General features: G+C 47.2%; 1 protein-coding gene across 3 annotated transcripts in view; it reads right to left on the bottom strand.

Annotated features, from left to right (window-relative positions):
• Positions 1-224: 224 nt before the first annotated feature.
• Positions 225-12,758, bottom strand: part of SSH2 (slingshot protein phosphatase 2) — a 52,130-nt gene continuing 39,596 nt past the window's right edge. For all 3 annotated transcript variants that reach the window (XM_062592196.1, XM_062592197.1, XM_062592199.1), the window contains 4 exons: positions 11,371-11,517; positions 9,021-9,221; positions 4,537-5,380; positions 225-3,460 (listed from right to left, as the gene is read on the bottom strand). In XM_062592196.1, the coding sequence (XP_062448180.1) occupies positions 1,454-3,460; positions 4,537-5,380; positions 9,021-9,221; positions 11,371-11,517 (3,199 nt within the window). In that variant the 3' untranslated portion in view covers positions 225-1,453. The remainder of the gene's footprint in view (positions 3,461-4,536; positions 5,381-9,020; positions 9,222-11,370; positions 11,518-12,758) is intronic.

Below are 12,758 nucleotides of genomic sequence, written 5' to 3'. Positions count from 1 at the left end.
GGCTCACAGCAGTCCCGGGACAGCCAGTGTCTCCTGGGGGGAGGCAGGCAGGCAGATATGCAGTCACCCTCCTGCAGTGGGGTAACAGGGGTTCATGCAGGTCAGGAGGGGAAGGGACACTTTTGGCAGCAGCTGGCATCGAGGCTCACTTTTGGAAAGGGAAGACAACTTACAAGTCCAATCCACTCCATTTCTTTGGAGATTACAAAATGAACAGCACTGAGTTTGAGGAAGGTGGTTTAGTTTTCCAGTTTACAGAATGCAGTCTTGCCTCCCCCTATTTTTTTTTTTTAGAAAAAACAAAACAAAACATAGAAATGCCAAAAAACCCCTATATAAATACCATATATACAACAATTTAGGGAAAAAAAAAAGAAAAAAGAAACCTTCCAGAAAAGATCTTCCCTCTGGGTTGAGTGTTAGGAGTGACAGCAGAGAGGACAAAGCTTTGCATTCAGTAGCGAAATGCATCATGTAACAACTACAACAGCCTCTGGAAGCAAACAGAAGTGCCTGTGAGTGGGACAGAGGGGGAAAAGGAAAGAAACTCAGGCAGCACGAGAGAAGAACAGTGTTAGGGCGGAGAGGAGGCCGCAGGAGGGTAGAGAGCAGATGATATGGCCATGAACTTGGAAGGCCCACAGCAGTATTCAAGTAATGGAAGGGTTAAAACCCTACAGACTCATTTGTTTTAAAAGAACACTCTGGTCTTGTGGGTTTTCCTCCTCTCGTGTCGCTTTTTTTCGGCATAATTGAGGACAAACGAACTTGGAGGCTCGCAGAGGAACTCTGCTTGTGTGGGAGGCTGGTGATCCACCTCGCTACAGAGCTCAGGGCTCTGCGAGACAGCGACAGGCGGCTCGTGGTTTTTAAAGCCTGTCCGCCAGCGTGATTTACTACCGCACACTCCTTTCGGGGAGACACGAGCAGAACCAAGCCTGGGGGGAGTTTGTCCTGAAGCAGTTTCATAAGTGACCTGCCACAGTCATGGAGTTCCAGTTTGCAGAAACAAAAGGCCAAACAAAGGGATCTTGGCACAGCCTTCACATTTACAAGGGTTCTCACTCCAACAACTGCTCAGCACCATTTCAAGGCATGGGGGAAATTCAAGTTAGAAACTAGGACCTGGTTCTACGCAAAACTCGATCTTGCAGAAGTGATCCAAAAGCAATTTTCATTTGCTAAAGGTGTTCTTTTAAAACAAACTAACAAAAAAAGAACATTTGAGGTTATCTGAGTTAAAAAAAAAATTAAAAAACAAACAGTCCTGCAGTCAGAGTCACACACAGAAGAACCAACCCACACCTACATGCGCCAGGAACAGTAAAATGACAATATATATATATAAAATTAACCAATAAAGTGCATGTTCCTTATATATTACACCTGCCCCTTGTGTGAACACAACAACATGGGTTCTCTTTTGTAAGAAATCACAGCTGAGGGCTCAGAATCACATAGTATTATAGAGTGGATTGGTTGTCCGCCTTTTATCATTGGTCTTTTTGAGTCTCCTCAGAGGGTGAGTTCTACCGTGTTGCTGCCTGGGTGCGACAGCCAGGCTTTGAACTGGAGACAAGGAGTTCACAACCTGCATCTGCAGCAGTGGAGAACCCTCCTCAGAGTTAGTCCACGTTGGATCCGTACTGGGAAACAAACTCTGCTGACTCGAGCCACACTCTTTGGCATATTGAGCTAACGGTCTCTCCACTGGCTTGCTCTGGGCAATGCATTCTGTCGTTCTTAGCTGCTCTACAAAATGCTTAGTAGGCTTTGGATCCTGAAGGGCTGGCAGAGAGGAACTGCAGTGCTTTTCACATGGACCTTCTAAGCCCCCCTCCAACGTTCCCCCGCAAAAGCTTCGACTGAGCGCAACACAGGTGAGAAGCACCGGGCTGGCGTCAGAAGAGGCCGATTCCCTCTCGGATAAGTCGTCCTTGGAGAGATCTAGGCAGTCTAGCTTGGCTAAGGATGCTGAGCGTTTCATGTGGGAGGGTGTAGTGAGTCCTGCGTGCCGAATCCGGGCCTCTATTTCCTTTGTCCGCTGCTTGACAAGGCCGGGGTTGTTACTGTGCTCGTCCATGCTGTGGCTGCTGGAGCTGTGGGGGAGGCCGCAGCACAGGAAAGAGATGTCCGTAACGCCCACATTTTCAGTGCGTTGGCTGGGTAAGTCCTCGCTGCTCAGCTGCCTGGAGGTGCCGCTGCCCCCTCTGCACAAAGGCTTGCTGCTGTCCCTGCATGGGAGGCTGCCATTCCTCTCAGTGCCACAAGGCATGGCTGGCTCATCGTCTGTACTCGTGCTCTGTTCAGTGACACCCTCCACGTGAATGACGTACGGGTAGGAAGAGCAATCTGGGCTGGCTGAAGGCATGCAGGCCACCTGGACAGAGGGGGAAGCAGCACCAAGGTGAATGGATAACCCACCACCTTCTTCACTAGGGCTTCCTACAGTGAAGGTGGCCTGCCTTTGTACCGCATGCTCTGGCAACGAAAGACTAACCAGTGTCAGAGCTTTGAGACAGGTAGGGACCTTCTCTGAGCGCAACGAAGGATTCAAGTTTTCATCTAAAGGAGGGATGGCTGTGGCCAGCCCACCCTGCTCACAGCTACCGCCAGGACGCTCTGCAGACTTGAGCATGGGAGTGTACTCAATGATTTCAATTCTTTTGGGGAGGAGGGAGGGCAGGGCTGACTCTTCTGTGCCATCAAGCGAGATGACTGTCCTGCACTCTTGAGCTGTTACCTCTTGCTCCAGGCTGGGCTCTGCAGGCACAGCCTCATAGGGAGGACAGGCAACAGGCACGGAAGGATGTCTGCCTGCAGGCTGTGCTGCCCCAGGAGGCAGCAATTCCTCAGCACCTGGACCCTGCACCTTGTCACTCTCTGGAGCCAGCTCCAGGGGTGGCTCCTCATTCTTCCCCCGCAGCAGGAGCTCAGCAGCAGGAGAGTCATTCCTGGAGTTTTTGCGAGTGGGTAAGACACCGCCCGGGGTGGCATGCTGATGCTCCTGCTCTTGTCTCAAGCGCTCCTCGAACTCCAAGGTGGCCCGTCTGACAGAGCCTGGGCACCACTTTGGCTCAGGACTGATGTTCTGCCCCTGAGGCTCTTGCTGTTCTCCTGCAGGGCTGCCTTCCTCCAGGTCCGATTTGCAGGAAAAGAGCTGCAATGAGGAGCTACCTTCTTGCTCAGCTTGCAGAGAGTCCTTCTCCTTCTCCTGGTATCCAGTACAGGCTCCTTCGCTCTGCTCCACCCTCTCTGATGCCCAGACAACCTCGACTGGCAACTCATGCACTGTGTTCCTCTTTGGTGTCTGGGAATGGTTAGCTGAACCCTCTTTCTGCTGGGCAGGTCCTGCTCCCTGGTTGATCAATTCAATCTCTGTGATAATTTCCTTCACAGAAATTGCATTTTCTGAGTGGGATCTTGTGAGATGGCCTGTGTTAGGCAGCTCAGGGACCTCCTGCAACACAGAAACAGGGGAGTTATAAAATGGATCAGCCATGCTGACAAAAAAAAATGAATGGCAATAGCTTAAAGGAAAGGGGTGCACAGTCTCGCAAAAGAAATGTGAAGTCCAAGTGCTAGTGTGCAGAAGTGGATCCCAAGTACAGGGTGATCACCAACTGAACAGATATACAGCATAAAGAATGACTAAGTGCTGAAATGCTCTAATATCCCTAAGGAAAATAGCCAGAGAAGCTCCCTCTGCCAGCACAGAGGCTCCTTTTGCCAGATTGCTGGAGATGGTATTGGCCTATTATAACTGGAAGATCCCTCTGTCTCACATGGAGATAGAAAAGATTCAAATAAGCAGTGTGGCATTTAAATGAGAGAGGCTCCTAGAAAATGATGGGCTCGGCCACCATCAGTCCCTATGAGAGCCCTGCAGGGTGGAAAACAATTAGAAGAGAAAGATACCTAAATTCAGGAGGTTATTAAATTCTGTCATGAACATCTCTGCCCCAGGAGAGAAGTGAACCATGACATCCCCTACTCCAACACCCCAGGCTTGGACCCACTCACTCTCTTCTTCTATCAGTCCTCATCCATCTATCCTCAATTTGCTATCTCAATGCTGGTACTTTCCAACCAGAGAAAGGTACTAGCTTTGCTCTATTATTTGGTGGATAACAGATAAAGTCAGCTAAATAGATTCAAGTCAGATAAATATCTGCACAGGTTCAGGTTACTATCTAGTCTCTTGTGTTCAGAGTTCAGCTGTGTTAACAGGTCAAGTCCCACCTATCTGCTCTCCTTATGCAAAACTCAAAAATAAGTTTCTCATGAGAACAGCACAGTTGGTCAGATCAAGGTTGACTCAGCTAGTGCCTCGTCTCTACCAGCAGCTAGAAAACAGATGTTTAAGGAAGAAGTGCAGAAAAGGGCAAGTATCTAGCAATCTCTCCCCAGAAAACCATCCTGTTCAGTGAAAGCCAGAACTGGAAAAGCCCCTGCATACAGCAATTTCACAGCAAGGAAACTACTGAAGATATATTTGAGCAGCAGTTCCCAAAAAACTGAGTAAACTATTTTAACCTTTTGTTGTTCTTCATCCGTGGAAGAGTCATCTGATGCTTGAGGGGAGTTTGCAGAGCTGTTCCTTTGAGCATCTGCACCCCCATCTGCAGCAGGTGGCAATTCCAGAGTAGACACCTTGGAGGTCCCATTCCTTCCACTTCCTTGCTCCTCCATCCTGGAATGGGAGCAGGTTCGTGACCTGCTCTCCTGGGAAAGCTCCACAAACTTCTCCAAAGCACTGAAGAAGTCAATCCTATCTGTACTGAGGTCTGTCACTTCAGACTGGGAAACCTGTTGGGGACTTGGGGAATTCCGGTTTGAGGACCGGGGAAAGTCTTTTAAGCACGAAGTGAATTCTTCCATGGGAAGCAAGTGTACGTTCATATCAGACTTAAGAGCATCTTTTTCTAAATCATCCACTGTCAAATCAGGAAACTCTGTTGTTTCCAAGGGATGCTGGAGTTGCATTAAGGCCTCAGAAGCATGGCAGTTATCAGAGTGGACAGAGTCTACGCAACATCCTACTGGACAGCCATTGATACTGTTTAGGTTCAGCTTATCCTCCATCTGCTCAGTATGGAAGTCTCTACACGTAAACTCCAGGTGGACTCTTCTCTCTTTCATATATGGCTCCTCGATCATGTTTGTATCCTTTGGGAGCTGCTGTTCCCTGTCCAGCTCAGCTGAGTAGACAGGAGACATTGGTTGCTGGTTGTCGTTGGTCTTGGCATCTGAGATCTGGTCAGCAGAGGTGGTGATCTCTTTTTTGTTCAGCTCCAGCCCAGACTTGCAGATGGGCTCATGATGGTCAGATAGGTCACTGTCTGAGTGTGAGCGCCACAGTTTATTATGCCGCTGCTTGCTGTAGAGAAGAAAAGCAAGGGAAAAACATTGAGTTGTGCTTTCACATACAACCAGACCCACCTCATTGTAAGAGGACGCAGCTTACATGAAAAAGTGACAAACACTGGAACCTCTGACCACAACTGCAGCTTAACCTAAACATTTCAGTGCCAAATCTGCTGCTGGAGAACTCAGTCTAATACCAGGCCTCCTTTCAACATCTAAATACCACTGTACTATTCTGCTCCACATACATGCACGTATTTCCCAGCCCTATTTCATCAGTCTATTCCCAAAATGCAATGTCTAACTGACTATAAAATTTGGTCCCTTCTCAACTAGCACTCATCCATTTTTCGGCAGGTGAGTAACAACCAGAAGGGACAGGGTGCCTGGTCCTGGATGTGAGCGGATGGTAGACACTGAATGAAGTCCAATTTCCCCTCCAGCACAGGGGTAGCCTTGTGATTCCTTCCTTGAAAAACTTCAGTGATCAATAACTGTGTTCTGGCAATCAAAGAGGCCTGTGCATGCACAGGGCACACAGCAGACATCCTCCACAGTCAACAAGCAGCCCAAAATACCACCTGTGTTTCACAGAAAGGAAGCTCAAGTTCTCCAGCTCCTGGAAAGCCCCTTTAGGAAGGTCTGAGGAGTCACAAGGCCAACCAACACCAGCGACATTGCATCACCTTGATCTCCACCTGCCAAAAAAAGCTAGCCTACAGTCCCTGGGGTTATGGAGAACAAAGGAGGCAACCTCTGGACGGTGAAACCATGTGGCTAGCCAAGTTTGCAAGGGTTTTTTGCTAGTGACCAGGGCCACAGGGCTGTGCTTCCACAGTTTGCCCCTAGGAGGAGAGCAGATACCACAGAAAGGACCTCAGGTCTGCAGGAGACCTAGCAAAACCTCCCTAGGGCCCCTGCCAGCCAGAGCAGGTGCTCCCAGACACATCCATTGGCTGCAGTAAGTTAATTAACAGATGCTACTGTGCTGATCAAAACTCATCAGTTTAGCTGTGGGTGCCCAACAGTCAAGGAAAATACTCCAGTCCAGAGTTAGCCTTCTAACCCTGTAATCAGCTACAGCCCCTCGCATATGAACCAGGGCAGGATAAGGTCCTCTCACAGGAAGGATGGTTAATGCTGGAGGCCACATGGTACGGCTCCAGGAGGCACGTGACTTATTTCTAATGGATTTCAGAACCAAACCTAACACTGGCAGCAGGACCAGGCCTGTCCATGAGGCACGTTGTTGCTAAGGCTCTGGACAAATGGTCAAAGACTTCCTATTTCTCTGCTCACGTAACCTGGGGAGAAGTCCCTGATGCTTTCTAAGCCTCCGCTTCCCCAACTGGATTTAAAGTCTTTCTTCATCCCCTCCCAGACGCACTGTCTATCTGATGCAATTACAGGCCCAGGAAAGCAGGGATTCCCTGGGAACTGCCCCGCACAGGCCCAGCTCCGCTGGGGCCCTCGGCATGCTTTGCTCCGATTGCTGCTGGCAGCACAGCCCCCGCGGCACCTCCGGCCCTGGCGTGGTGACGGTCGAGTCCAGCACTCCAGCAGACACCCAATTCTGAAACGCAGAATCCCTCCTGCACAAACAAGTTGAACTTGTCAAGCACAGTGCTCTGCCTTGGTCTGAGACTCCAAACGGCTGTCCACAACCAAACACAATTAACCTGCCCCAGCAGTTAACTTTGAATCTCACACTTCCTCTGATCTTAAAACCTGCAAAAGGTGCTAAAAGCAACCTCAAGATACAAGTGCCCGTGTCCCTTCCTAGAGCCCACCGCCATCTCTTGACCCTCCTGCATCACATTCCCAGGGCTGGGGAGACCAGCACACTGCAGCCCAAACACTTTTTTGATAGATTTTTTTTTTGCTGTAATTTATCCACAATTAAGAAAAGAAATGAGGCTCAGGCCTTCTGTCACTGCCCACTACCAGAGGGAGGGATCCCAGAAGCGTGACAGTCCTGAAGAGCAAAACACGCTGGTTATTGTGACTAAAACCAGACGGGGGGTTTTCATTTTACAGATGGAAAACATATCCCAGTTGCTATAACCCCACACAAAACTGTAACTAGATAGTCCAAGCACATGGCTCCCCTTGCAAACCTTCCCTCTGAAATCTGAGCAGTCACATGAGCATGAATCTGTTGGTGTTTTTTTTGTTTTCCTTTTTTTTTCTTTACCTGTCCTGGAATACTGCAGCAATAAACAAGCCAGCCAGAGGCCAGAAGGCAAAGCTAAATCACATGGAGGAGAATGGGGAGAAAAAGTAGTCTGGAGCTAAGAAACAACTGGTATAAAGAAAAGAGGGACCATGCAGTATGTGGAGGCTATTCCTTGCTTCAGTGAAGCTTCATTTACTGCAGGCTTTTTAGCCCTGCACTTGCAGATGTAATGCACTGCTCTTGCATTTTTTAAAGCCTCACGAGTAATCGTGTTCATGCCATTGTATGGGCACTTGCAGAATAGGTCAGGAGCAGCGGTGTGCTCAAGCGGGAGGAGCTGTGCACCATGTCAACGATGGCAGCAAGAAAAGGTTTACCCCCTGACAAATAAAGACTTAAAGAAAAAAGCTTTAACCAAAATGTTTGTTCAGGCTGGCTTTGCAGGTGTGTCACCAACTACCACATGGACAGATTACTTAAATCAACGGCTTTAAAGGTGTGATATACCAGCTGCTACTAGCCAAGCACCCTTCACAGGTGTTCACTGACCTGTTGTACAGGATGTTGGCACCATTTCCCTGTCTGAAAACCTTCTTTTCCTGCATCCAGCCTACTCAAGGGAAATCTAATTTTCCAGTCTGCCTAATGCTGTGTGTAGCACATCAAACCAGGCAGGTCACTTCTAGCTCAGGGTTAAGTGCTAATCCTTATTAACTGCTGCCAGCAGCAACGTAGCACCTCTGGTGCCCCACAAGGCAAAGGCTTCAGATTTGCTCAAGAGCAAAACACGTTAGGATTTGAGACAAAATACTGTAATCTGGAGAAACACAGTATCACTACCTCCTTCCAGCTGATCACGTGACAATGTTGTTTAACACAGTTTACAAGCAGACTTCTCAGAAATATGTAATATTTATGTTTTTGTTAATCAGGTGATTGGTTTGGGATTACAACACCCTTGCCCATAGCCAGCTCCATACCAACCTCAGAACTCCAGGCAGGAATAAACACTGCTATTGCAACGCAAAGGAAACAAGAACATCCTGTCCCCTCCCCTAACACCAGCACTTACAGGAGGATCTAAATAAAACCAGGACAGCTGCTGAGGAGGAGTATGGTCAACAGGGAACTGTAAGGTTGAGACAGAGGGAAGGCAGTTTCCCTGCCAAGTGATGTTACACGCAATAGGGACATCATTTATCTCTGTTGGAAACTACACAGCTCTGAATACTGCATTTGGATGGCAGTTCACAGGATGCTACTCTCCAAAAAGCAGCCAGACAGCCTCTAGAAGCTTTTTATTACATCCATTTTCCCAGGCTCAGCTGAGATAACCCATGAAAACAGTATTATCTTCCCCAAAATAATCACGAGCTTCCATAATGTAGTAGTAGAAGTTCTAATTAAAATAATAAAGTCAATCATTTAAGTGTTATGCCTTAAAATGGGTAATCCAGGCCATTTCTCCCAGACTCACCTGGCCAGCAGGATCCCTTGGTATTCCTCTAGCTGCCGCATGAAGCTGGGGTTGGGCTTGGTGACGGTGCGCCGTTCCTTCACGTAGTCATATGCTCTGTCCAGGTTCCAGCCGTACTCCTTCATGGCATAGGCGATCACGGTGGACGCAGAGCGGCTCACGCCCATCTTGCAGTGCACCAGGCACTTCGAACCGTTCTTCCTAAAGTGGAAGAAAGATGAAGAGGATCACTAAATGGAAACCCTGCCTCCGAGAAGCTGAAAACAATAGTGACTTCTCTACTAAAGCATTATGAAACATATTTTAAGCACTGTGGCCTTGGCTTGCAGTCTCTTGGATGTGACCTGATAATCCAGTTTACAAAGCAGAGCAAGACACACAAAGGAAGTGAAGAACAGAATTGTGATATTCTTGATAGATTTTGTTAAAACAGTTCTTCCAAAGCTTTTATCACAAAGCAGACAAATATCAGCTGTTTGCACAATTTTATGAAGACTCTGCTGAAGACTAAAAAAGTATCCTTGAACCCAGCCAAAATGGCGCTCTGGTATCAAGCAGTATTCCAAATAAAGAGGGTATCTATCACATACAAATGGCTTCAGAGTTTAGAAACACATTGTTGGAAGATACCGAGTGGCTCAGGGTAGCCTCCAGCATAGAGACGTTTTTCTAGCGCAAACCATTTTGGCAAGTGACTGCCCAAGACCAACACTGCTTTAATACAGTGTTTGAAAGCCTGTCTGGCCACCAGCCACATCTCTCTGGAGACGCTGATAAGTGCAAATCGAGCCAAAAGCCCCATGGGCCTACCTAACAGACCTTTTGCAATACCACCATTTCTTAGGACCATCTATAAGAGCAAGTACTCAGTTCCTTCCTCTTGGTACCTGTCCCAGTGCAAGTAAGTGGAAAAGATGACCTCCCCATAGCTGCAGGCAAAGACCTCAAATGACTGCTCCAAACTTTGATCAAGAAACCAATGCAGTGCCCTGTTGCAACCAGAGGGAAGATGCCTACTGATGTTATCCGTTCTCTCTCACCGAAGGCAAAGTAAACAGCACCCTTGAGTGCAGCGAGCAGCTGCTTTGCTTGGGTGAGGCTGGTACAGACAGTGTCTGAAAGGGCAGCCTGCGCCTTGCCCCAAGGAATTCAAAAATATTTGTCTCTCATGAAATATGAGAAGGAAGACTAGCTGGCTCTTATCTGCAAACTCCGCGCACTGGGCAGCACTGGCACAGAGCAGGCTGAGAGGGTTTTGCTTTGGCTCCTTTAATATATTTTTCCCCCCTCAAATGCTTGGATAAGATTTTCTCTACTGTTGGCCATGTGAAGCTCCCCCAGGACAAGCTGGGAGGCTGTAGAGAGCACACTGTCATGTGCCTTGATGAGCTTAAACTTCAGCTGCACACAGCTGTTTGAGCCCATAGCTGCATCCACACCCCATATACACATTGAGAGATAGTTAACTGTTGGGATATTTTGTGCTATGCAGCTTATCACTTGGCAAAAGTCTTCCTTAGAAAATAATCTCTATTCTTCCATCAGGGCAGTGATATCTGCGCACTGTCCCCAGTGTGCCACCCCCTTCAAGCTTTGGAACCCAAATTAATCAAAACACTGGAATGCTCCCAGTGACCAAAAAAGCCCAAACACAGCAAGTAGAGCAAAAAAAGGGTGTACAGTAATTGCTTCTATCCAGAAGATTTATTTACTGCAGTATTGAGGCCCAAGTGTTTAATTCCCAATGGGAAATATTCTGGGCCAGAGAATACTTCTGTGGATGATAACACTTCAAAATCCCCATCTAAGGGAATACAATAATAACTTTTAAGAAAACCAGCTTAAATAAGCAAGATATATCTCTAACAACCTGCTCAAGACAGCCATACTCAAAGTCAGCTGTTTGAAAGCTATGAACAAGAGATGATGCAAGTACCAGCTATGGTTAAGAGAAGACACACTTTCACAATGGAAGTAAGACTTCAAAGGCAATGTAGGCCGGTCTGCTTTTGGATCAATTTTCCCCTAAGAAGGCTGCTGAATTAACTGTGGCAAGTAAACTATGAGCTCTCTAGTACAGGAACGATCTCACCCATGATTCGCCTGGACTGTAACTGGGCAGCACACCCTCATTAGTCCTACCTGCTTCTTATGCAAACACCCATAAGAGTTACCTACCACAAATCATTATTATTAACATTCAGACATTTACACCTGCAACACTTACAAAATGAAAATGCCTCGCTCCTAGTTATGCAAGGAGGAAAGTAGCTGAGAAAATCAGTAGGAAAATACCAAATGCTTACTATACATTTTCTAAACATGTTTGTTGTGCTCTGAACAGACTTACTTTGCCTTGGAGATGAATTTGTAGGTGTCATTCCAGTAAGCCAGAAGATCTGTTGCTTCTTCATCATATACTCGAATATTATGATATTCGAAGAGCCCTGGGAAGAAGTTATCTATTTCTCGGGTCACATTCAAAATATACCGCACCCTGCATGGAAACAGAGAGCACGTAAAAATGCAGAGTGTGCAGAACACAGCGAATTCAGAGAGATAGCACAGCTGCTGGATAACAGATTGGCAAAACTCAAAGCATTCAAAATTGCAATCTTGAACACACTTCCTTGGAAATGAGGAGTTAGTGCAAGGAGGTAGTGGCAAACCCAAACAAAAGGATTTGCTGAGCAATTAGGGTCAAGCCTAGCCTACAATAAAAAGGCTTCCATTTATCCTGGCTAGAAATGAAACCTCCTGCAAAGGCTGTCACAGACTGTTCTGCTTGTTCACAATCTCTCTACTGTAAGCGTTAGCAACTCTCCTGCCACAGGAGTTCCTGCACAGCCTTCTCACTTGGTATTTGGGTCCCTTCTCAAAATGCCTTTGTGAACCTCTTCCTGTTCTACCAACAACATAGGAACACCGAAGGCATAAGCCTCCAAGTAGTATCATAGTTCAGCAAATGGACAAATTAACCACAGAGAGATGTAACAGACCATCAGCCACTGGGGAGCATTTATTACTTCTCTCCAAACTTTCTGGAAAGAAAACTGCTAAAGAAAGGGTATTTATGTGCACTACATCTAGTAGCTCTAGCCCTGTAGGCTACTTGCAAGGCACTTATAAACTACATGAGCCAGGATACCAGAGAGAACAAGAGCACTGCAGAGGAGTAACATCCCTTTTCCCTAGCAGGCGAGAGACTGCTAGCAGTCAAGGGAACACTGTTTAACACCAGGGAACTGCAGTAGACCCTTCGTTGAATGAGGGGAGCCAGTTTTGATAGCCTGATTATCCACAGTGCCTAAGTATGCTACCAATTCAGTTCAGCAGCGATTAGTTTTTTTCACTGTTTTGGCCCAAACAACCCAAATCTGTAAATAATGGTTCAGTTACACAGTCTTTGTAAGTAGATCTACCTGGCCTAGAAGCTGAATACCCTAACCTTAAGCCTGCAAGATGTCAAGGACAGAAGGCAGAGGAACCTATCTATGCTAAGCCCAAGAGCTACAGTCTTTATTTTGCTGGGTCCCTCTCAAGGGAACAAACACTCTTTTACACATTTCCCTTCCTGCTGCAGTCCAGAGGTCCAGACTCCAAAGTGCCTCTGTAATCCTGAGGCCTCAGTCCAGCGCAGCACGCTTGAGCAAAGGGCACAGAGCCAACTATGCAGCAGTTAAGTAATTGTAGCTTTCTGCTACTTACTGCTATGAGACTGCTGGCTTACTTTGTTCG

Source organism: Rhea pennata, chromosome 20 (assembly GCF_028389875.1).
Source record: "Rhea pennata isolate bPtePen1 chromosome 20, bPtePen1.pri, whole genome shotgun sequence".
Taxonomy (NCBI): domain Eukaryota; kingdom Metazoa; phylum Chordata; class Aves; order Rheiformes; family Rheidae; genus Rhea; species Rhea pennata.
This window is presented reverse-complemented; position numbering and strand designations above follow the sequence as displayed.